Here is a 24,948-nt window from a genome sequence, read left to right on the forward strand (position 1 = left end):
GAATACACCAAAGTCCATATGATACACACAAGTTTGTTCCCAACTTCATAGCTGAGCTAGACCAACTTTCATCGCCGCTAGAGCCACAAATGAGGACAACCCCACAACAATTTCGAACAAAATTTCAAGTGGATCCCACCAACAGAAGGCTTCATAAAAAACAATGTTGACACTGGAGTATCATCATAACGGAATGTGGGCACGACAGCTGCTGTTTGTCGAGACCGTGATGGAGCTTTTCTGGGCTCATCCATGATGGTCATTCAGGGCATGACTGGCCCTTTGACGCTTGATGTCACGCCCAAGATGCGACCCTATCCTAAAGGAACTCGAAGGTCCCACCAAAGATAGAAGCGCATCTTGAAGACGCTTTTGCAAGGTGGATATCATTACATCGTACCATTACATAATAGTTGGGGATACATACAAAAGGCATAAACGCCCCAAGAATACATCAACATCATACAAGAGATCAACATCCGACTACGGATGAAACACAAACAGAAACTCAAACAATATCCACCCTGCTAGCCCAGGCTGCCGACCAGGAACCTAACCCAAGATCGACGAAGAAGAAGAAGAACTCCAACACAAATAAACATCGCTCTTGCGTCATGATCATCGCATAACCTGTACCTGTAACTGTTGGTGTAGTAATCTGTGAGCCACGAGGACTCAGCAATCCCATTACCATGGGTATCAAGACTAGCAAAGCTTAATGGGTAAGGAAGGGGTAAAGTGGTGAGGTTGCAGCAGCGACTCAGCATGTATGGTGGCTAACTTACGAATACAAGAGCGAGAAGAGAAGCAACGCAGCGGTCGTGAACTAGAAGTGATCAAGAAGTGATCCTGAAACTACTTACGTTCAAGCATAACACAAGAACCGTGTTCACTTCCCAGACTCCGCCGAAAAGAGACCATCACGGCTACACACGCAGTTGATGCATTTTAATTAAGTCAAGGGTCAAGTTCTCTACAACCGGACATTAACAAATTCCCATCTGCCACATAACCGCGGGCACGGCTCTCGAAAGTTTATACCCTGCAGGGGTGTCCCAACTTAGCCCATCACAGGCTCTCACGGTCAACGAAGGATATTCCTTCTCCCAGGAAGACCTGATCAAACTCGGAATCCCGGTTACAAGACATTTCAACAATGGTAAAACAAGTCCAGCAAGACCACCCGAATGTGCCGACAAATCCCGATAGGAGCTGCACATATCTCGTTCTCAGGGCACACCGGATGAGCAGTCCGTACAACTAAAACCAGGCCTCAAGTTTCCCCGAGGTGGCGATGTAAAGGGCTCTAGTTTGGACCAACACTCAGAGGAGCACTGGCCCGAGGGGTTAAAATAAAGATGACCCTTGAGTCTGCAGAACCCAAGGGAAAAAGGCTTAGGTGGCAAATGTTAAAACCAAGGTTGGGCCTTGCTGGAGGAGTTTTATTCAAAGCGAACTGTCAAGGGGTTCCCATAACACCCAACCACGTAAGGAACGCAAAATCAAGGAACATAAGACCGGTATGACGGAAACTAGGGCGGCAAGAGTGGAACAAAACACCAGGCATAAGGCCGAGCCTTCCACCCTTTACCAAGTATATAGATGCATTAATTAAGATAAGAGATATTGTGACATCCCAACATATCCATGTTCCAACATGGAACAATCTTCATCTTCGCCTGCAACTAGCAACGCTATAAGAGGGGTTGAGCAAAAGCGGTAACATAGCCAAACAACGGTTTGCTAGGAAAGGTGGGTTAGAGGCTTGACACGGCAATATGGGAGGCATGATATAGCAAGTGGTAGGTAGCGCGGCATAGCAATAGAGTGAACAACTAGCAAGCAAAGATAGAAGTGATATCGAGGGTATGGTCATCTTGCCTGAAATCCCCCTAGGAAGAAGACCGAATCCATGAAGTAGATGCACTAACGTAGTGGAACGGATCCTCACAATCGCAACGTTACCGGAACTAACGAGATGAAGCACAACCGAAAAGAAGCAAACAACATAGTAAACAACCATCACATAAACATGGCATGATGCACAACCAAGTATGATGCATGTCAAGATTAAATGTTGGTTAACATGGCAAGAGGTGAAGCAAGTTTAAATGAGGCCGGAACAACAAACAACAATTCCGAAAAATCCCCATAAGCATATTTCGAATTTGGTACTGCTCTGCCCTATACACAATTTTAAAGTTGTTAAAGAGCAAAATAAAGTGCACCATGTCAATCTATGCATTTTTCTACCCCATTTACATATAAAGTTTATTTAAAACGGAGCTACGGTTATCTAGATATGAATTAAACCATTTTAGCATGTCATTTAGCAAATTAAGAGCAAACAGCAATTTAAACATTTTAAGCATGGATGAAAGTTGCATATTATGAAACTAGACAAAATTCTAAACATTTTACATATATGACATGTTTCCTTTGGTTGCATGGGTATTTAGAACCCACAACCTCTCCGTTGAAAACCGAGACAGCTAGCCACTGCCCTAGCATTGTGTTTGTGCTACAGAGGGGATCGGCAGCTCTCGTGTGACCGGGGAAAGAACAGCAGTTCAAAAACAAAACAAAGAAAAAGGTAACCCCGATCCCCTGTTTATGTCCGAGGTGCGCTAACCACTACGCTGCGGCAATTCTGGTATTCGAAGAGGGATTCAGACTTAGATGAACTGCATAAGGACGGGGCTTTCTTCTACATGGCGGACGACTGCTTCTCTTCGGCGACAGGAACAAGCAGCGGCGACTACTGCGGCTACCAAGCGCCGGCGGGGGTGCGAAAAAGGCTTGCAGTGGCCGTGGTGGGATGTGCGCATGTGTGGGTGCAGCAAGGGGCGGCCGTGTGCATGCAAAGACTCGAGCACGAGCTCCCGCTCGAGTGCTCGACTCGGGCGCGGCCATGGCGAGAGACGGCGACAGGCGCTAGGTGGGTATGGGGAGGCTGCGGTGCTGCGGCGCGGCGGGTGGCGTGTGTGAATCAACGAGCAGAGCAACGGCATGAACACAAGCACGAACTCGAGGCCGTCCATGGCGGATATGGAATAGGCGGGCTCGGGAAGCTGACTACGGCGACAGAATTGAACTGGAGAGAGAGTTGGGGAGGAGCGGGGCTTCACCGTGGGGATGCTGCTGGAGTCGAACACGGTCGCGGGTGACCGGAGACGGCGGGAGGACGCGATGATCGACGGAGGCGCTCGGGTCCGTGAAGCAGAGGAAGATGACGAAGATGGCGTCGAGGAACTTGGCGTTCCGCGGCGATGAAAAGGAAGAAGATCACGGCGCCCTTGGGCCCTTCTGGATCCTGGCCTTGCTTGAAGTCGAAGAAGACGACGAGGGGGCCTCACAAACGACGGTGGAGCGCGCTCGGTGGTTCTCTGCTCCTCTGTTTCTTGGGGAAGAAGGAGAAACAGAGGGAAGGAAAGGGGTGGCGGCGGCGAGAGGGGGGAGAGGAAACCCTAGGGCGCGGGGCTGCGGCTTTATAGGAGGGGCGCAATGCGAGCTCAGCCGCGTTGGCCATGTGCCTCGCTCGGCTGTGCGAGTTACTGTGAGAGGGGGTGCTGCCAAGGTGGAAGAAAAAAGGAGAGGGAGAGGATGACATGCGCGGCCGGCCCGGGGCAAATTTGATAAATTTGACCTATAGACAAAATCAAATCACAGAATGAACTATTCGTGAAACTATTTCACGCGGCTGACCTTTTTGTGTGACGCCCGACACGAAGGCGCCACACTACACTGTGCAACGCCTCACTGATAGGCGCTACACGGCCAGCGTCACACCCGTGTGATCAGAAAATTACTAAGTCAGTGTGCAGCGCCTGAGAGCTAGGCGCCACACTATACAGTGTAGCGCCTAGCTCCTAGGCGTTGCACTAGTGCAGCGCCTAGCTCCCAGGTGTTGCACTAGTGCAGCGCCTGAGAGCTAGGCGCCACGGGTCAGCCGCGTGAAATAGTTTCACGGACAGTTCATTCTATGATTTGATTTCGTCTATAGGTCAAATTTGTCAAATTTGCCCCGACCCGGTGCATGTGCGGGATTTACCAGGGGAGAGAGAGCGAGAGGTCCCGGTGGGCTGGGCTCCGGGTCGGCTGGGCTTCAGGTAAGGTTTTTTTCCCTGTGTTGCTTTATTCTCCTGTTTACAAAATAAACATGATTTGGAGAAAAATAACACGGGCTTAGGGAAGGAATCCCGGAGATAAAAATATATCCCTGGAGTCCTGGGATTATGCACTATTTGATAAAATTGCTTTGGGAAATTTTAGAGACAGAAAATTTAAACAAGTTTGAATTTGATTCAAACTTGAGTAAATTATTAGCCCAACCAAAACAACTTTAATAGAGATGAAATTTGACAGAGAGGCATAAGGCAAGGAGTATGATCATCAGGAAATAAATGAACATTAATGAATGAGGGAATAATGACACTTGCAAAAATGGAAGGAAGAAGAAGGAAGGAGGAGACGATGGTGCATTGATAGGTTGAGAGAGGAAACAAGTTGTGGAATATCAACACACACATAGAGCAAGTAAAATGATAAGATGGATCTCACAATGCACATGATGAGCATGATGAAATGCAAAATGACAAGGGCACAATGCAACATAACAAGTGAGATGAGCATGGTGCAAGAAGCAAAGATATGACAAAGACATCATCATGATCATGGCATAAACATATATGAATGAAATATGCAAAACAATTATGATAATGCAACAAACATAATAAACACACGTCAACAACTAAAATAAATGGAAGGGCAACTGAAGCGTCGGTCTCGGGGCGTTACAACTCTCCTCCACTAACAAGAGATCTCGTCCCGAGATCTTAGGAACGAGGCGGAAGAAAATAGGATGAAGTAACCAAGAGTGCAAGAAAGAAGATTAAGAAAGTCGAGAACACTCGAGTAGATAAGAGGAACAGGGAATATGACGAGAATCACAAGCTCAAGGACAAGATAGACTCTGAAACCACTGCGGATGGAAGAAGATAGAAAAGGAATAAGAACGACAGAGTTGTGATAGCATCCCGGTTGAACATGGAATGGAATAAGGCATGAGCTTGACAAGATGGAACGATACTTGACGAGAGGGACAACACAACGCCTCCGGAAGAATTGAAAGAGTGGAATTAAAAGAACGGAGAAGAAGATGACAACTTCTACCACAATTGAGTTTGAAAAGCATCCTTGCACGGAAGGATTGAACGGAGTTGTTGAAAATTCAACAACAAAAGAATAAGCTTGTTGTGGACTTATTGAAAACATCTCCAAAACTTGAGGTGGAATTATGCCACAACCAAATGCTTGAATAGCTGAGAAGAATGAAGAAATGCAAAACTCCACTTCAAAAGAACATGGAGAATTATTTGCACCTCGAGAAGCAAGAGGGAAAGATACTTGAGCTCCTCCAACAAGAATCTTGATGAACACTTGAGGAATGAATTAAATCCTTGCGAACCACCGTGAAGAACTCCGGTAACAAAAGGATGATGAGATAGAATTGAAGGATGAAAGGAATAAGATGACGCCTTGCGATGATTTAGATGGAGCTTCGCAACGAGACAAGCTAGAAAAAGCTTGGAACTCCAGAAAAGAAAAGATGAACAACTTAGAACCAAGAGATTATTCATCATGAAAAATCTCCGAAGGAATTGATCCACTTGATGAAAGAAGAATGAGAATTATGTTATGCTTATCCTCCACCAATTAAATTGATGCGAAGCAATGGATTTGCATACTACTTATTCACGTTGGAAAAATATAAAAAAAGGGGGGTTATAGCGCGAACACGAGGGAGTCTTCATGAACCACCGGTAGGATTGGGAAGAACGAATGAATATATGTGATAAGAACGAAAAGGAATCTTGAACGAACCACCGTAAGAATTTGAAAATGAATAAGAAAGAGAACGAATCACCGTGAGGATTGAAAGAACAAATATACTTTAGGGGATCAAGATGCAAGAGAACGAAGAGATCGCGAATAGATTAAAGAATGCTTGAGCGCAGCACCGGCACAAATATGGGAACGAATGAAGCTGAAAACTTGGAACGAAGAAATCTTCTGAAATGGAGGCCTCCGGATAATCGAAAGGGGAAAACAACTCCTGAAATACTCCGGATGGGTAAGAAAAGAATTGCACGACTGAAAACAATTTGATAGGATAACATCGAGCTAGCACCGCGAATCTCCGGGAGAACGGACAAGATTTAAGAGAAATTCTTCTTCGGTCTTCAAATGTTGAGAATGACGACGAGAAACACCACCAAAAATTGTTGAGATACTCCGGGAGAATGAAAAGCGAAGAGGTTGAGCCAACAATGAAAATGATTGAAATTGATCTTGGAAAAAATCTGACTGATGAAATTCATACTTACGTCAAACTACAAAAGAACTTGAGAATAACTCCGGAATAATTAGAAGAGTCAGGTAAGATCCTGGGAAAAGACCTGTGAGTTAGGGCCCATTGAAAAGAAACACCGTTGGAAAAGGATCGTTGGAGAGAGAGATGATGCACCGGAACAACTGAGGGACTTGAATGAGGTGACAACCTTGAAAAGATTGAACGCAAACACTATTCTTCTGAGATGTCTTCATCACTCCGGAACGATTAAATGGCGAGAGGCGAACAAGCAAGGGGAAACATTTGAGCTGAGGGAAAGAATATGATCAACACCGAATACTTGAATTGAAACCTCCGGAAGGAAAACGAGAAAAACGATGATTAACTAGACGAGAATTCACCGGTTGAGACAATTGAGGAAAGACTGAAGATACTCCGCACGAATGAAATTGATGCTCGAATAGAGGCTCAGACTCCGGGAATAAAAAGGGTGGGAGGGCGGGAAAAACACAGGCAACTGGAACGACGAATAATTGAATAGAGAAGCGCCGGTTGAAATGATTGAGGAGAGAATGCAAAGGCTTCGCACGAGTAGGATGGATACTCGATTTCGGACTCCGGTTCCAAGAAGAAGAAGGGGTGGGTGGGTGGGAAAAAACAAGGACAACTTCGGACAGGGAAACAACATCGATTGAAAAGGGCTGAGGATTGATCTCCCAAAAGACAAAGAGGTTTGAATCAATTCGACGAGAATAGCACCGGATGAAAAGAGGATGGACAACGAACAAAAACTAACCGCGTGATCCTAAAGAAAAATTTGAAGGGGAAGAGGGGTAGTTCAAAACACCTACGTCAAGATTTCTCACCAGAGCGACGAAGGGGGCTGAGGAGTAAAAATAAGTCCTACTCTCCGATATAACTAGACTCCGAAAAGTTTTCTTCTAGACTCAACAACGGCCAAACTACACGATCAAACAAGGGGGCTCCTAGGGTCGGTCGAGGCTCTGATACCAACTTGTCACACCCACGATGCGGCTATATCTCCCACGTGTTGAGGCACGATTTAGAGGCATAACCGCATGGTGGTTTTGTCGCAAGAAGGGTCATCTTCACACATTCCCATGTACTGAATAAGAAAGGGATAAAGAGTTGGCTTACAATCGCCATTTCACACAATACATGAATTAAACATACATCAACAACTAAAATAAATGGAAGGGCAACTGAAGCGTCGTTCTCGGGGCGTTACACTTGAGGCGATAGCATGCAGAGAGGGACTGTCACCGGCACAAGATCTTGGGATGCATCATCTCCAAATTTCTTCGGACTACAAACACGTAGTACATCATATTCATCAAAGAGTCAGAGGAGACTATGGCATTATCATCAAAGAGATCTTACAAACTTGTAGTTCGTTTACTTCTTCTAATCTTTCCTTTGAACCTCAAGAATCAAACTATGAGGCTCATAGGCTAGCTAGATATGGAGTTTCTCTCGCCGCCGGGAGGCATTTGTGGTTGGATACTCCGCATGACCCAATTGTAATCCCTATGATTCTCAAAACAAAAAATTGTAATCCCTATGAAGCTTTTAGCTAATTAATAAAGGCCTAGCAAGCTTTTCTCGACAAAAAAAAAAAAGTACAGCCCCTCCCATTCTCTCTCAAAAAAAAGGTACAGCCCCTCCCCATCCACAAACAAAGCTCTCAAAAATAATCCACCACAAACCTGAAGAACCGTTTCACCGTCTCGGTCGCTCAGACCGGTCGTTCCTCTAGGAGCCTCGGGACCGGTAGGTAGCTGTAGCTGAGCACGCGGCCTCGCAGGCTAGCAAAGCAGAGCAGAGCACCCTGGCCGTAGTTTCCAATGGCCTCACCCTCAGGCGACGAGTCCATACGTTTAGGAGTAAATCTCTCACACGCTTCCTCTCCTCCCGGCCATGGCGGCGGCAGCGACGTCCTGCTTCGTCGTCGTCCTCGCGCTCTGCCTTCTCGGTCCGCTACACACACAGTTGCTACGGCGTCGCAGTTAACTGACATCGGTGTTTCGCCCTGACGCATTAATCGTGCATGTGCAGTGTCCATGGCGCTGATGGCGGGGCACTACTACGGCCGGGCGGAGCTGGTCGCCGGGCCGGGCTGCTCGCGGCTCGTGCGGGCGAACCCGCTCTTCGTGCAGGACATCACGGTGAGGGCTGCCGAGGAAGAAGGGTCGGGAGCGAGCGGGCTCGTGCTCTACGGGCTCGCCGAGATACCGGGCCTCCTGGACGACGTGCCCGCGGTGTGGTCGGAGGCTCGCCGCGTCGTCCTGCCGGCCAACTCTCACAAGGTACACTGCCCTGCACTCGTGCTCCCGTCATGTATCGCGTGGTTCAGAAGTTCAGCGTAAGCTATAAAAATGGTCTGTACTCTGAACCAGAGTCATACATCTTGTGTATAAACGCGCACGCGCATGCAGGAATGGGTCTATTTCCTGAACAGTGGGAGTCAGATCGAGGTCAACTGCAGCGTCGAGCCTGGAACTGGGCTAACCAATCCCCTCCGCATCACCATTGCTCAAGGTAACAGAGGGTAGTAATAATCACTCCTAGTTTGAGCCTACTACTAGTGCTCATGTGCTGGGATTTGGAGCTTGCACAGCAGCAGGTAAGGTAGGCTTCACGCAGTGGTCAGAGGAGCCATCGGTACACGGTAAGCATGCACTGCCAGAGTCTCTGAACCGCAGCTGTGCGGTAACATTACAAGATCCTAACGTTCCAGGCCTTTCCAAATCACAGGAACCGGAGCGGTTAGGCAGAGCATCAATTCTTCCGACGACTACTACGTCACCGTCAGCAACCTGCGCGACCAAGACACGACGGTAACAAAGTTGTAGAGTGGCATCCCATCCCATGTTCGGCCGGTGTGATCGATCTTGGCCTGTAACAGCAATTGAGAGGACTACTGATTTGGGTTTTGGCATGCAGGTGACGCTGGATTTCAGGATCAGCGCCGTGCTCTACAACACGAGCGGAGCAGAGTACGCGTGCTCGCCGTCGCCGGGCAGCTCCGGCTGCACGTACCGGCTGCCGATCCTGGGGGAGAACGTGGCCGTCCTGTCGTCCGGCCTGAAACAGGTGTGGACAAACCTCTGAACCCTCTGAACATTCAGCTACGGTACATGCACTGTTCTGTGCTTCTGAGACTGGACTCTGACGATGGGCAGGGCGTGAAGGTGGAGCTCTCCTACGGGCCGCGCTGGATCGTCTACTTCGTCGGCTCAGGTACGGCGCGAATGCAACCTCAGCTCAGCTCCATGAAATCACGCCGCTGAAATGTACTCCAGCTGAATGTTTCCTTCGCACGCAGCCATCCTGGCGGTGTCGCTGCTGCTGCTGTACGAGGTGCTGAGCGTGCTGCTCGGGTTCTGCTGCGCCGTCGTGGCCGACCAGAGGACGACGACGGCGACAACGACGGCCTCGCTGCTGGAGTGCAAGGAGGAAGAGGAGGGCGGGAGCCGGGGCTCGTCCTTCGAATCAGTCTCGTCCCACGACGGCGAGGCGGGCGACGAGGAGGAGGGACGGCGGCTGTGCGTGGTGTGCTGCGACGCGCGGAGGGACTGCTTCTTCATGCCCTGCGGCCACTCCGCCACCTGCCACGCCTGCGGCACCAAGTAAGTATCTTACGCGCAGCTTTTCGTGTTCTGCCATGGAAGGATTATATAGATAGATGATGGATGGTGGTGATGCGTGGCAGGATTGTTGAGGGGGATGCCAGCTGCTGCCCGTTCTGCCGGAGGAAGCTGAAGAAGGTGAGGAGGATCTTCTGCGTATGAGCGACATTTCTGATCTGACCAAGGCTGGCTGTCCTGTGAGGAACCGAGGATGGACATTTCTGACTGCGAGGGCCAAAAAAAATGATGGCAGCTGAGTGTGCCCCACCTACATAAAATCGCCCACCGTGGGGCTCGAACCCACGACCACAAGGTTAAGAGCCTTGCGCTCTACCAACTGAGCTAGACGGGCTTGGTGAATGGTAAATAATTAGTGCTTAGTTAGTGTGAGTTTCCGATGCGAAGAGCATAGAATGGTGTTGACTACCTTGTACTGCCACTCTGACAGCCTGTAAGCGGTTGCTTTGGCATCATGGTGTTATCAGTTTTTTTTATGATGAGCATCGCGTGTTATATTCCAACTAATAGAGTGACTCCAGTCAGAAGAAATACACATAGTTGCAAAAGAAATCACAAGGGTGGACACCTAAGACAAGAGCCAAACACGAGACGAAAGACAGAAAACGGAGTGGGACGCTGACTGAAGAAGCCAAACCAAAATGGACGCGGCTACACCTCAGTCGATTGAAAAAATTTAAGGGGTCAGTCGATTTTCATCTTTCAATCTCCATCATTCGATCTTGATCGAACCCCCAGAACTTCATCTTCAACCTCGAGCTCAATCTGTCCTGAGCCGCCGGCCTAACCGCCGCCCCGCCCTCCACCCACCATCGCTGGTCTTCCGCTGCCCCCGGCCATCCCTCTAGCCCCCCCCCCCCCCTCCCCCAAGTTTTTTCTCCGGCGAAGCCCCACACCACCGTCCCACCACCGCCGTCCAGCACTGCCCCCACCCTAAACCCTAAGATAGATACTGCCAGGCGAGCCCCCCGCTGCGACTGTTTCTTCCTTCCCTCTGGCACCTCATTTCTTCTAGGGAAAATTGACTGACCCAAATCAGATTTTCAGTTGACTGAAGTTTAGCTAAACTGAACCAAAATATCTGGCGGCTGACACCTGGAGAGCAACCCACAACAGCACATGCAGAGATGCACATCAAGAACCTTATTAGGGAAATGATATTCTGTTGGTCAGTAGAGGCATGCTGGAAGTGCTAGAATCACCGACGGCTATGTTAGATCTAGTTGTGGATGAGGATGCACATACGTTTTGCTTTATGTGTAGGATGGTTAGATTAATGTCGCCGTCCATACTCTTCGTGGGTGATGACACTGTGCCACAACGACAAAAAAAACTTGGATGCGACCATGTCAATGTTCGATCGACGTTGTCTTTGTTATGCCTCTATTGTCGGGATTCGGTCTTCAAAACCCATTAGGTGATAGGAGTTTATTAGGTGCTTATGGTGTGGGTTTTTCTGTGATGGAGGTGCATATGGTGGTTGTTGGTCACTTTTATGTTTTGCAATGATGGATGCTCTCTTCATTTGTGATTGTTCCCTTGCATGAATCAGATTTCAAATTTCCCTAGGGTGTTTCCTCTAAACCTAGACAATGAAACTCATGAGCTCCTCACACTGGCTATTACCCCTCTCAACATATCTTAGTCTTTTTTTTGCGGAAAGGCACCTTATGAAAAGCAATGCCGGGGAGGTCATCAACGTAGACCAGAAGGTGCGACTGCGATATGTGTAGAAAATCGCCGCCCCGGAGAAGAAGACGCCAACAAGAGTCTGTAGATACTCCAAAGACCACAAACGCCATCGGAATTCGAACGAATCCACTGGAGACCAAACCCGAACAGATCCAGAAAAATTTGTTGGAGACACACCTCTACAAGCCCTCTATCGGTGCTAAGTGCACTGACGAAATGGGGATAGGATGGGAAGGACATTGGTCCAAAACTGGGACAACACCGACGCCTTGCCGCCCCTACCAAGACACAAAGACTCCCTAAAACTAGCCTAAACCAAGACACCCATGCCGATGTACGCCAAATCCGGACTTCATTCTTCACTTGATACTTTTGAAGATCTCTACGAAAGGAACATTCGATTGATAACTACGTCTTATTTGATTTTAAGGTTGCCCCATTCTACATAATAAAATATAAATAAAAAATTGGATTGTTATCGCGTTGTTCGTTCGTTTCATCAAACATTATTAATTGTCGGTGGCAACGCATGTGTATTATCCTAGTAAATACAAATGAGCAGTGGATAGGGGCGATTCATGCATTACACGGTTGGAAGCAGAGCCTGCCATATTAATCAGCAATGTTCCTATATTCTAGAGTATTACTACTTAATATAATGACCTAAAATACGCAAGCGGGGATAGCTCAGTTGGGAGAGCGTCAGACTGAAGATCTGAAGGTCGCGTGTTCGATCCACGCTCACCGCAATACAATTTTCATGTTACATTTCTCTTTCTTTTTTTTGAAACTACATCTCTCTTTTTAGTTACAAAGAAAAGAAACTTAAATCTCTGCAAGTCTTTCTGTTCTTACATCTCTGTAAACTCTAGAAGTAATTCTTTCTGTTCTTATCTCTGAATACTCTAGAAGTAATTTCAGAGCAGTCGTCTTTAGGCTTTTTTCTTAAATTCTGATGACTATTGATTTCCTTTCTTTTTTATGAGCTCTCAGAGTGGTAATTTCTTGTATAAAGACTGATGCCTGAAAGAGAGAGCAGACTAACTGCCATGATCATGCACATCGAAACTGTAACAGGGGGTAGCAATAATCCAATATCCTTTCATTATTTTCGACCGATAATCGGTGGACCCAAGAGGCCACAATATCAAACCCTCGTCACCACAGACCAAATATTAAAAACCCAGTCAATTGTCATCAAAGCTATGAACATGCCAGAATCTCTCAACATTGCACCGTCCTCGTCAGAATGGAAAAATGGAACATAATAGCCTTGTTCTCTTGTCAGCAATTTGTTTTTCACATTTCTCCAATTACAACAGTACATTTATCCTACAGCTACCCCCCAACTATTTCCACCTTTCACGCCTCGTCGAGTTACAGTTTGCGTACAAAATACATCCGAGCAACTGGAGCGTGCTCTACTTCTGCCATCTTTTGGTTGCCCTGGCCGAAGAGCCTCCCGCCAACTGGTTGGATGGGGTCCTTGTGTGACCTGGTTTGTCAATATGATCCCATTCTCATTAGTATCAGGAAAATTAACTATTGGCTCTAGTTTGAAAATCTACGATACTTCCAGGCCTAGATAAACATATTATATGGACCTCAACATTAAATTTTCCAAGTTCTGAAAGTTTATTGAGCACTAGTAGCAATATCTTTGAGGTGCTAAAAAGAAGTCCTATGCTTACTTGGAGTCTTCAAAACAGCGTCCCTTGGTTTTGATCTGGAGATTGCTGGCTGCGCGCTTTTTGTGAGAGTTGATCTGGCTGTTCGCGATGGACCTCTATGCCTGAAATTATCGAGCACTACCAAATTAGTAAGCCTGATTTTCAAAAGATGAAAAACTCTCATGACAATAAGTATAGACAAAAGAAGTTACTCCTGATGCATAGTCATAGTAATGAAAGAAACAATTGATGATTTTCGGCGGAAATGAAATAGGAAAGAAAGAGTACATTTTGGTATCGTCGATCATGTCTGAGTTAGAGTTCATAATATTTCTCCTGCCAATAGTATACTCCGTTTCTCTTACTAATGAACCATCTTCAGATACATTGTCTTCATAATCTGCTTCATCCAACCCCATAGCCACGATGTTAGTGGGTGAAGTCTGACCAGCATCTGCATTCACCTCAGCATAACTCAGAGGGTCTGATAGTTGTCTCTTTTGGTTTAATGTGATCAGCGATGTCTCATTGGAACTAAAATTATTTGGCATGCTTGAACCATGGTTGTCAACAGCTGAACTTGGGGGTTTATCTTTGTCTTTCGTGACTTGGAGCTGCTCAATTTCCATGTCTTTTCGTGAAATAGTGTCTTTCAAGGACGAAACCTAATAACGCACAAACAGCAACTTATTATATCCATAATATGAGAGAATCTTTATCAGGGAAATAAATTAACATCAACTGCAAGCGTACAGTGTGGGGTTTCAATTAGTAATTTACGCCATCAGTTACATAAAAACTTGAACCATACGTATCTAACAGTGACATTGTAAGCCCTCGTTTTATCTATGGTCCTATGGAAAGTTGACAATTCACATTTTTATTTTCTTTCTATAATTTCCAAAAGTTGCAGTGCATTTTTCCAAAGAGGGAAATAGTAGTGGCATTTCTCTGAATCGGCATAATTGGAGTGGCCTTTATCTAGTTAATCCAAGAAAAAAATAGCAGGAGTTCCCAAGCTATTCATGTCTCAGTTTTCTGTAGGTTTGTATCCATTATTTGTTCAATACTAGCACAACACTATCAAGAATGTAGAAAAATAAGTAACATAACCCAGCAGTAAATAAACTCCTGCTATTTTACTGCTAATTCTCCGCAGTGTTTTGATACAGGCTATGAATTGTAGTGTTTACGGTTTAACACCTTACCAACTGTATTTGTAGGTATACAACAATCACTTTGAGTCAAAATATGGGGTTCCAACCTGTGATTAGAAGTGACCATAGAACGGAAATATCTATCTTGAGTTTTTAGGATGATGTTCACAATTTAATATCACCTTTATATGTAAGTCTATCCTTTTATTTTACACACTCTTTCCCTACTAAAACAGTTCTTAAGTGCAGAAAAGGAAAACAAACTCCAGCTCAAGACAAGTTAGAGAAAGACTAAAGTATAAGAACCTGTTCCAGCAGCTCTTTGATATCCTTTCCGTCTTTGTTACTTCTTGCAGCGCCTAACTCTACTCCAGAAACTCTTTCAGCAAACTTTAAAGTGCTTATAGTTTCTGAATACGACTCAACATCAGGATTTATTTGGACAAACATTAGTGTCTTTGCTTGTCCACCTGCGATAGAATATTTGAAGAAATAATTATAAAGATCACATCAAGCCTCCAAATGCATGATTTATCAACAAGTAAACAATCGATTACCTAAAGAGCTTTGAAGAACTTGTGTGAGCTTGCTGTTTCTGTAGGGCACATGGGCATTTTTCTGTGCTAGAGCAAAAATCACATCACCTAAAGCAGATAGAGATTTGTTAATATGCTGAGCCTCTTTTAATCTATCTCCCGTTGCTTCAGACCGCTCTACTCTTTCACTGCCAGCAAGATCAACGAGATGTAGGCATCCTCTAGAAATGGATCCAGTCTTCACATCCACCCCTCGAACATGTACAGTTAGAATGCTACATGTAATAATATATTTTTAACAAATCCATAATATAGAGAATAAAGATAATATAATATAAATTCGGTTCAAAGTTCAGTCAACCTGTGGGACCGGCTGCTTCTTTCATTTAGAGCTGTTGCACCAACTGCTCTATTTGCTAGTCCAATTTCCATTAAATCTAAAACATCTGATGTTGATTTAACTGGATATAAGCTCGCATCCGGTAAAACGAGTCCATTAGGCTGAGAAGTACTCCAAATCCCAAGTGTTTATTTATGTTAAGGAATACCAGTATTATGTTTACAATTTTAATAACATGAATACAAAAAAATGAATAAAAACATGATTATAAGAAATGTAACGAAAAAATCCATGCAATATTATCAAAAGGATATCGTTTCTGCGCAACTTTGTTTGACAGAAGATCACGAACTTGTTCATTGTATATCTCAACCATCTGTACTCCCACCTCATACGAGAAAATATTTCTCCTATTTAGTGAAATATCAAATAGATCATTTAAAGCCCGGTAATTGACACCCCAATCTTTCTTTGATGTACTAGGTCCACTCTGAAAAGTAAAAATATATATAGAAAGAGAGAATAAGAGACTGAAAATTATATAGTCAACCACACTATCAGCACGGTCCGACAAAAAATTAACCATGATTCTCAAGACTAGAGTTAGTACCATTGTGTAAGTTTTTCCAGAACCAGTTTGCCCATATGCAAAAATACACACGTTGAATCCATCGAGAACTGACCGAATCAACGGCTGAGTATCAGAAAAAACATCGGCTGTGAATTGGAAAAAAAGGCAATTAGAGAATTATTAATAAGCAAAAAACATAACAATAAAAATAGTATTATAATGAAATTGTACCCTGAGAAGCAAATGAGCTAAACACTTTGTTAAACTTGAACATCCGTTGTCCATCTTTTCCTTGTTTCAATGGGTTTGAAATCAGAAGCTCGCCACTTTCACCAATGTAATCAATAGTAGTTGATTGTTTATCTTGGCCAGGAAGAAATGGTCTTACGCGACAATACACTCTTATATTGCCTAGAAAAAGAGCATATGTTGATAAAAAATGTTAACATGGAAATTGTATTTTTTAGTTGAAAGAATATTTGAGCAATGGAGCACCTCTCAATTCTTGCACTTCATTAAACAACTTCTGGTTTTCAGCGAGAACTTTGTGATAGTTGTCAGCAGCATCAACCAAACATTTTAAATTGGAGCCTGCACAAATTTAAATAGAAAAAATATCAAACATAATTGTGACCGCATAATTTTATACATCAGAAATCAATGCAACAAAGCATACCTAAATTAGACATTTCATCTCTCCACTTCATTTGAAAAGCATACATGTCACTTTTGATCGACCTTGATGATATATTTAAGCCCTATCATTGCAAATCGATACAGAAGAGTGAGAAGACAAAAAGATATAATAAATTATAATTTATAAATTAACATACCTTGACATATAACTGTTGGCTGTTCATGTAATTATGAAAAATATTTTCCTTTTTGTTCCATAACTGTGATTTCTGTTGATAGGTAGTCTCAACCTCTTCGATTTTCATGTTTGATCGTAATACATGAAGCTCAAATTCTTTAACTTTGGTGGCTAATTTTTCTTCCATTTGCTTTGTCTTTATTTCAAACTGATCAAGTTGTTGCTTATGTAGCCTATTCATTTCTTCCATTTCTTCCTTAAGACTTGATATCATGTTCTGGCCATCCTCTTTTTCTTTTATTAACTGGTGAGCATTTTGATCATGCAACCTATTCATTTCTTCCATTTCTTCCTTAAGTCTTGATATCATGTTCTGGCCATCCTCTTTTTCTTTTATTAACCGGCCAACATTTTGCTCATGCAGGCTATTCATTTCTTCCATCTTTTCCTTAAGGCTTGATATCATGTTCTCATCGCTCTCTTTTTCTTCTATTAACTGAACAACATTTTTCTCATGCAGCCTATTCCTTTTTTCCATCACTTCCATTTCTTCCTTAAGACTTGCTATCATGTTCTCAGCATTCTCCTTTTCTTTTATTAACCGGACAACATTTTGCTCACTGAGTTTTTGTCTCTCTTCAATTTGTGACTTCTCTTCCTGTAAAAACCAAAAACAAACAGTGCGAAATGTTATCCTGTGGCTAACTATTAGCATAATTTCTCCTAATAGTACAAATGATAAACCAAATTAACATACATTTTCATTCTTCTGCTTTTTCTACACAGATATTTACATTTCATTAAAATAACATATATAGAACACTATAGAAGCAAACAAAATGTATTAATTGAAGATTAAGGGAACACATAAAAGATATAAAAAAGGAAAATAGAATATTCACACACGAGTCATACCTTCACTACTTGGAGCAGATTTACCGTCATCTAGTCAACAAAAAGTACATAATATCAGCACAGAGAAAAAATGTCTATAATTTTATGATTTCTCCTGACCATCGAGTAAATAATGTGTACCTGATTTTCTTCATTTGTGCCATTTACTAATACTTGGAGTGCTTTAATTTTTGAAAGGTACTTTTCTTCCCTTGTCTTGATGATAGTATTTTGCTGAAAAACAAGGGATCGTCTGATTCAAATGTTGTATTTAAAAAACAAAGAAAACCATAAATATCAAGAAACTTTCCTCTTACATTTCTTATGTGCTCTGCTTGAATACAGAGACGACGCTCGATTTCCTGCACTACTTTCCTCAATAGATAAACTACACGCTGGTGTGATGAGATTCAAGTCAGATGTAGAATTTAGGAATAAAAATAAGAGAATCGTTTGGATTAAAAAAAAGACATACGTGGGGAATTTCTCCCTTTTTTCTCTCAATGCTTTCGTCCAGAATGCCATTAATAACGGTAAGCAGAGATTGAGTTGATGCATTCTGTGAGAATATAACTTGCATTAGGAAAGGGTTATCAAATCACAAAATATAGCAATTAAACGAATTTAGGCAATAAGAAGTTACATCTAAACTGTTTGAATGCATCATCTCTGAAATCTTGGCAGCCGGAAGATCAGCATAGGACCCGCGTTTTAGCTGGAAAATCTCACGAAGCTTTTTTCCTGCAGGGTAAATAACAAGATGATACGTACTAAAGTGTATAAAGTAGAAATCTCGAAAATATACATGGTATTTGTAGTCAGCAACTAGAATTGCAACAAAGCATAAATACTAAACAATATTGTGCATATGAAGCATCGGAAGTCGGAAGCATGTTAAAGCCCCGCTAAGGCACTCGATCTGATCGGATCATGCTTTGTCATTATGTTTAAGACATGTTAAAAGTACAACATGAATACATATATGATGTATCCTATATGCTAATCCGACAACATGATGGTCAGGTGGCAACAAAACCATTGTTAGATAATTCCAGAGCGGAAGGCTAACTCTCTAGAGACTTCTTTTACAGCTCATATACAAAGCAGTGTGCAAACAAGAATACGTGCGTACCATTGAAGGCAGGAGTTTTCTGCTGAGACTTGGGGTATGGAACCCCATTTCCCCTGTTCTCTCCTGAGGGTGTTTTCCCTTGTGGTGCAGCAGCAACTAGAGACCCGTCAGTTTCCGGAACTCTCCATTTTTTTCTCGAAGGAATCTTTGAAACATCCTGTGAATTATCATCAACCACTCCAGGATTCAGATTGTCCCTCAGAACCAAAAGGCAATCCACCACTGATGACATTGATCCCTGTAACCATCAAGTCCATGGGAGTTAGCATAATGAACCTGCCAGCAATGCAAACCATGACCAACAATTCTAAGTTTCTAACCATCTTAGTACACAATATTAGTTTCAACAATTACAGGAATTAAGAGCTCGAGCATGCATACCAACTGCTGGACATGATAAGAACGAACTCACCTCCTCGAGATCCTTCACACTGAAGCCTGGCAGCCCCATGTCAGCAACCACCGAGAGGAACTTCTTCACATTGTCCGACCGCTGCTCTGAAGATGTATAACCAGCACCTGACCCCTAAACAAAGAACAGCCATAATCAAAACACTGACATCAAAATCTCCACAGATCACGAAACCCAAACGTTTCAGAAGCACAGCAGGCACACCTCAAGGACACCAGGGATGGGTGTGTTCAGGATGCGGCACAGGACTGTGCCGTCGCTGAGGAGCTCCCGGAGCTCTTCATCAGATGAATCCGGTGGAATGCCGTACTCCGGGATTAAGGCACTGATCCATTTGATCACCACTGCACGTCCAGCATCTACACAGGTTTTCGCAGCACCATGTAAACCACATATAGCAAGCATGCAGAAACCACATGTACATGATCAACAACAGCTGAAAACTGACATTTCAGAGGGTCCCTTGAGAAAACAGAACGAGACACACGACAAAAATAATAATCAAAACAATCGAACTCTGACGGCATAGCGAACTGGATCTTAACAGCAGCGAGTTAATACTTAATACAGATGCTAACAAATATCTTCAGCGAAATAGGAATCGAATTATAGAACACCGAGAAGCAGAAAAAAAATCAACTCCACAGCATATAATTGAGCTCAGGAAAATCTGGGTGCCATAATCTCACTAACCAAAATTTGAGCACCTATTCTCGAATATAACAACTCGATAAAGTACTAAGCCGGGTTGCATATAGCTGATGAACTCGCCGCAAATCACGAGAATAATCGCGATGAAAATTTGAGCTCCTATTCTCGAATATAAAAAATCGACAAAGTAGTAGGGGGGAAAAGGTAATCAGCTTGAAGTCGAAAGCACATTAGAGCTGAAGAATAGTCGGGTTCCATATAGCTGACAAACTCGCCGCCCGAAAATCTGGAGAGCACGCTCGCCGGCCAGGAATCGAGCTCGCGGGCTCCAATTTCGCAACACGGTAAGCAATCGGAGTTCAGCCGCCTCACCTGCCTGGAGCCCCTCGCGGTCGCCGTCCACGCTCCCCATTCCCCGCCTCCCGAACCGGCGCGCGGCGGTCCCGGCCCAGATCGAGGCCGCCGGCGGCGGATTCGGCCTCAAAACGGGCGGCGGCAATCGAGGGTTTCGGGGGGACGACGAGGGGGGCTGGGGTTTTGCTTGCCGGCCGCCGTCTCCTCTCCTCCCCGTGCGCCGGCCGGTGCGCCTGCTTTTGTTTCGGGTTGGTTGGTTTGCTCTTTCCTCGCTCGCGAATGTCGCGGCGTTTTTGGTTTTGTTTTGCTTTGATGTCGCCAGCTCGTTTCCTCCGTTAACGCCGTCAGTTAGTGTGGGTGAGTGAGGAAGGCTCGGGACGGGAGTACTATGTTTACCCACCCCGTTTCAAATCAAAATATAAAACGTACAGTACTCTCTAAAGAAATATAAAATCTTTTAGATCACTATATAACATAAGATCTTTTAGATCACTAATATTAGATTTTTAGATCAATAAGTTATATTTCTTACCCTAAAAAAATAAGTTATATTTCTTCACAGAGGCAATACGTATATAAGTTTAAGTTTTATCATAAATCTATTTGACTAAGCTCATTGAATAGCATATGTCAATAACTCAATACTACAATATCCAATAAATCTATACTCTATACCTACTAATAAAAGAAATAGGTATTCTTAGTCCGTCATGCTATTTTGTAGAAAACCTCCTGATATTTCTGATATTAAACCCGCAGTACATATCAAACGTTTTTTAAAATACTCATATCTTCTAAACCATAATTCTAAATTTAACATGTTATATATGGAATTTGATTAGAAAAATACGTAGAATCTGAATATGATGATATATTATTTGTTAACAATTTAGAAAAAATACTATCTGGGCTGCAATGTTAATCAACAATGCATTATCCGTATTTTTTCCATACCGGTACTGATTCAAATTGGGGATGAACACCTCGGCAAAATCAGGATTGGACATGATATTGAAGATAAATTTGCTAGAGACAGACACAATAATAAGGACATGCATGACAAGAAATAAAGAAGGACCCGATAAAGATGGGATGCCCGCTATAAAATAAATAAAAGAGAAAATACAAAGGAGATCCGATAAAGATGTGATGTTGCGCTATTCTCCTATATATTAGAATTAAAAAGAGAGGACGTGCATGAAAACAAGTAAAAAGGAGGCATGCATGACAAAAAATAAAATAAAAAACAAGTTTGATAAGATATAAATAGTGATGACACAGGGACCAATACCTGACATGTATGGCAAGAAATAGTGATGAAATAGGGGCGCAAGCACCTACGTCAACAGGAGACCATACAAAATTGTTCTTTTTCAAAAAAATCTTTTTTATGATTAGAAAATTATGTATCTTTTTAACAACTCTTCATGTATTTAAGAAATAGCTACAAATTCTCAGATTATACATTTTTTTTGTAAAGTAAGAGTGTGTGGTTATTTTTCCTCCTGTTGCAACGCACGGGCCTTTTTGCTAGTACAATATGAAAGATATAAGGAGTAGGGATCTTTATATTTTCAATTTTAAAAATTATATTTCACAAAATATTATCACTAAGTATTGCATGGATAACGATTTAATATGCAATCTAAACATAATAAAGGGAACTCTACAAAAATATGTATATAATAACAACGACTTTCATCCTTGCCTTTTCAAAACTATATTAGGCATTCGATCAAACACATGGAGATTTTCAGATATGTAATATAGAAAGTTTACCCTTTTTAATACTTGGCAGCACAAACGATTGTTGGAAGATGAAGTTCAAAAAACCGACGTGAAAGTTATCAAAGTGGCGACGAAGATGACATTAGAAGCACTAGGTTGAAAAGGCACAATCAACCTCGGACAAGAAAAAAATTGCAATAACTGCACCACTAGATGGCAAGCACCACACGAAGAGCATGTGGTAGACTTCTTTTTCAGCGCATGAGCTCCCTACTTTCGCTAATCCAAATCGTGGTACATATTTGCAAACTTGGGTCGAAAACTCCCAACCGCAAATGTAATCCCAAGTTCCTAAAAAAGAACAACTAAATTTACAAATTACTCCACATGGGACACATAGATGGACCACCGTCAAAGATGGGAGCACGTGTTGCTAGTCTTCGGAAATAGTTGTATCCATAAGCTTCAAGCAAGTTGAGGAAGCCACTAGATCTCTTTTGCTGATCGAATTTTGTGACAGGAGGTCCGACATCCACCATCAATGAGGCACGAGTAGTAAAACTCCATGTCACCTTGGATCGGTTCCTCGTGGGCATAGCTCCATGGCCTCAAGTTGCTACCTAAAATGGAAAGATGCCATCCAAGGACTCTTAACACATGATGTGTCACCTAAGAGCAACATCACCCGATAGAGATATAACCAAGATGCAAAGGATAGGAAAAACGTAACCATCCCAAAAAATTATATCTCGTTGTGACAGAGGATAAAGGTGAACTATGTCCAACAAGACGATCCATAGAAGAAGAAAGCATGTGAGGTCGAAGGGCACAATGAGGAAATCAAAAGGAGATTAGTATCTCAAAAAACTAAATGTAAAATGGTTGAAAGGGGCGAGGATCGATGTGTAATGGACTAAAGTGAGGTGAATAGAACTTCTACTCCAAATTTTAGGATTTGGCAAGTTTTAATCCCAAGCTAGTTTGTCCTTAGAGCAACTAAACTTGGAAGTAACTGGAGAGTTGAGTTTAGAAGGATGTAAACAATGGGGCGGTGTTGTATCTTGAGGTTTGGATAGTTGGCGCTATCCCACTACTCGTTCATGGAGGCATCGAACCACAAAGGTCTCGGTTGTGCTACCCACAAAGGACCTACCAAACGTAAGTCTACCCATTCCACAATGGATTATGTATCTAAAAGGTCAAACCTCACTTGTTGTAGATCTTCACAAAGAAGGCGATCTCTTAGCTTTGTACAAACTCTCGATTCCTTCACAATATGGTGGTTGAAGGCTCTCAAGCGACTTCTACCCATCTAGGAGATGCATACCCTCCAAGAGTAACAAGCAAAGCAAAGTCACTTCATGAACTCTTCAATCAAATCACTCTAAATAACCCATACCATCTCTCTCACACTGTCACACAAAGGATATATGATTTGAAAAAACAAAGGTAAGCATTTAGGAATATGGGTTCAAGAAAGGGAGGAGCTAGGTGTTCATACAATTAATAATTTTTTATTAATCGCTAGAATCGAACAGGGGTATCTAAAGATGCATTTTCAACGGTGTTCTCCAAATCCCCACTTCCACCATGGGCAGGTCACAAGGACGAAAATCTAGCTCATTTTTGGTTCTGGGTCAATGTTCACCATATATCAGCATAAGGCCTCAAATCTAGTCTCCATACCACTCTATCCTCATCGTACCAACCATTGTGAGTGGGAGGAGGGTGAATGAACCTAGATCTGGTTTATAAGAGAAGATATTTAAAAGAATGTAAGGTTTTGTCATCCTCTCAGCCATCATTCAACCTTATGCATGTTCCTCCTCCCTCTCTCTGTTTTGATTTTCCCCTCCCATGTTTGTTTTTTCCATCAGTTTTCCTGAAAACTGCATCAACTGCCCCACCTCTTATTGACTTACCAAATAAGATTATGTTCTCTCTAGTAAGCCAATGAATGCTTATCATATAATTTTTTTATAAATATTTACCAAATAAATCATATTTTTACACAATCACACTAATATGGACAGGTAAATCATGACCTAAACTACTAGAATTTTTATGCCTCTGTTGCAACGCACGCACAATTATCTTTTCAGGACAGAAAAACACAGAAGCATAAATAAAAAATGCACAGAGCGTAAACTCAAACGAATTTGTAGAGAATATGGAGGGATCGAGACTCTCTCCCCTAGCTTATGTAGCCAATAGAGGCAATAGGAGAGGTAATCATGGGGCGCACACAAAAAGCTAGGTCAGACGAGTGATGGGGAAACAGAGGGGGGAATGGTGTGGAATCGTAGTAGTATAACCATGACCAAATCAAGATTAGGACCCTTGGGTGATACATGGAAGACACGACTCTGATGGCTTGGTTAGAGATGATATCGTCCTGCCTTGATTAAGATCACATATAGCCCCATGGTATGACTTCATCGACACAAAAGCTCTGAGGAAGAATCTAATAGACTAACCGTAAGATCCAACTCGTGAACCCAACTTGTGTCATTGTAATGAATACAACACCAATTACCTGGCATTCTAATTATGTGTGCAATCAATCCAGATCATATCATTGCATAAAAGGACCAATACCACCAGTAAACAAATATCATTGTTGAAAGGATCGACACAGTTGACTATGGGTGGATAGGAGACTAAATTTTAAGATTATCCTTCAATTTTAGGGAATTGCAGATAAGTAGGTTCGCTAGATATGCAACTAGGTGAACACAACCTATATATCAAGAAAGCTCAAAACAATCTATGCTAGGAAAAAATTTAATTAACAAGCCAACAAGCATACAAGGCAAGTAAAAGTGCGGGAAAGGATTAACCACGAGTGAGTTGGGGAAGTGGATTTTATCTCGAAGCTCACACTCTTAGGGGAATGCTAATCTCTGTTGGAGCGGTGCCGAAGCCAAAGCTCCGGAACACCACCAAGTGGCTCAACATATTCTCCCTTGAGTCACCC

General features: G+C 43.0%; 2 protein-coding genes and 2 non-coding genes across 7 annotated transcripts; 2 read left to right on the plus strand and 2 right to left on the minus strand.

Moving 5' to 3' along the window:
- The first annotated feature begins 8,088 nt into the window (after positions 1–8,088).
- Positions 8,089–10,527, plus strand: LOC109779308 (E3 ubiquitin-protein ligase APD2). 4 transcript variants are annotated; one of them, XM_020337908.4, is made up of 9 exons: positions 8,089–8,345; positions 8,429–8,679; positions 8,809–8,911; positions 8,991–9,041; positions 9,128–9,210; positions 9,317–9,466; positions 9,556–9,613; positions 9,699–10,002; positions 10,086–10,527. In XM_020337908.4, the coding sequence occupies exons 1-9, from the start codon at positions 8,291–8,293 to the stop codon at positions 10,162–10,164; spliced, it is 1,134 nt and encodes a 377-aa protein (XP_020193497.1). In that variant the 5' UTR covers positions 8,089–8,290; the 3' UTR covers positions 10,165–10,527. The 4 variants fall into 4 exon arrangements, with proteins under 4 accessions (XP_020193497.1, XP_020193500.1, XP_020193498.1 ...); XM_020337911.4 differs by having other exon boundaries at positions 9,565–9,613; XM_020337909.4 differs by having other exon boundaries at positions 8,994–9,041.
- Positions 10,282–10,354, minus strand: TRNAK-CUU (transfer RNA lysine (anticodon CUU)). The gene has a single exon. It is a non-coding gene; the product is annotated as a tRNA-Lys (tRNA).
- A 1,861-nt stretch (positions 10,528–12,388) lies between the features above and the next one.
- TRNAF-GAA (transfer RNA phenylalanine (anticodon GAA)) lies at positions 12,389–12,461 on the plus strand. The gene has a single exon. It is a non-coding gene; the product is annotated as a tRNA-Phe (tRNA).
- A 338-nt stretch (positions 12,462–12,799) lies between these two features.
- LOC109779309 (kinesin-like protein KIN-14K) lies at positions 12,800–20,526 on the minus strand. The gene is made up of 21 exons (XM_020337912.4): positions 20,262–20,526; positions 19,443–19,597; positions 19,239–19,352; positions 18,827–19,064; positions 18,338–18,435; positions 18,170–18,253; positions 18,012–18,089; positions 17,836–17,928; positions 17,716–17,745; positions 16,820–17,458; positions 16,663–16,744; positions 16,482–16,577; positions 16,218–16,397; positions 16,026–16,132; positions 15,730–15,905; positions 15,437–15,601; positions 15,097–15,350; positions 14,846–15,009; positions 13,671–14,047; positions 13,404–13,504; positions 12,800–13,207 (listed from the first exon to the last, which is right to left on the minus strand). The coding sequence occupies exons 1-21, from the start codon at positions 20,299–20,301 to the stop codon at positions 13,134–13,136; spliced, it is 3,345 nt and encodes a 1,114-aa protein (XP_020193501.1). The 5' UTR covers positions 20,302–20,526; the 3' UTR covers positions 12,800–13,133.
- Between the last annotated feature and the right edge of the window lie 4,422 nt (positions 20,527–24,948).

The sequence above is a fragment of the Aegilops tauschii genome, chromosome 1, assembly GCF_002575655.3.
Source record: "Aegilops tauschii subsp. strangulata cultivar AL8/78 chromosome 1, Aet v6.0, whole genome shotgun sequence".
In the NCBI taxonomy this organism is placed as follows: domain Eukaryota; kingdom Viridiplantae; phylum Streptophyta; class Magnoliopsida; order Poales; family Poaceae; genus Aegilops; species Aegilops tauschii.

Excerpts from the sequence above, each read along its gene's own strand:
- LOC109779308 (XM_020337908.4), top strand. The coding sequence starts at position 8,291 with ATGGCGGCGGCAGCGACGTCCTGCTTCGTCGTCGTCCTCGCGCTCTGC. Across the intron at positions 8,680-8,808 it reads TGCCGGCCAACTCTCACAAG|GAATGGGTCTATTTCCTGAA; the intron begins GTACACTGCCCT and ends ACGCGCATGCAG. Across the intron at positions 8,912-8,990 it reads CCGCATCACCATTGCTCAAG|CAGCAGGTAAGGTAGGCTTC; the intron begins GTAACAGAGGGT and ends GAGCTTGCACAG.
- LOC109779309 (XM_020337912.4), bottom strand. The coding sequence starts at position 20,301 with ATGGGGAGCGTGGACGGCGACCGCGAGGGGCTCCAGGCAG. Across the intron at positions 16,745-16,819 it reads GCCAACAGTTATATGTCAAG|GGCTTAAATATATCATCAAG; the intron begins GTATGTTAATTT and ends TTGCAATGATAG. Across the intron at positions 15,602-15,729 it reads AACAAAGTTGCGCAGAAACG|ACTTGGGATTTGGAGTACTT; the intron begins ATATCCTTTTGA and ends ACATAAATAAAC.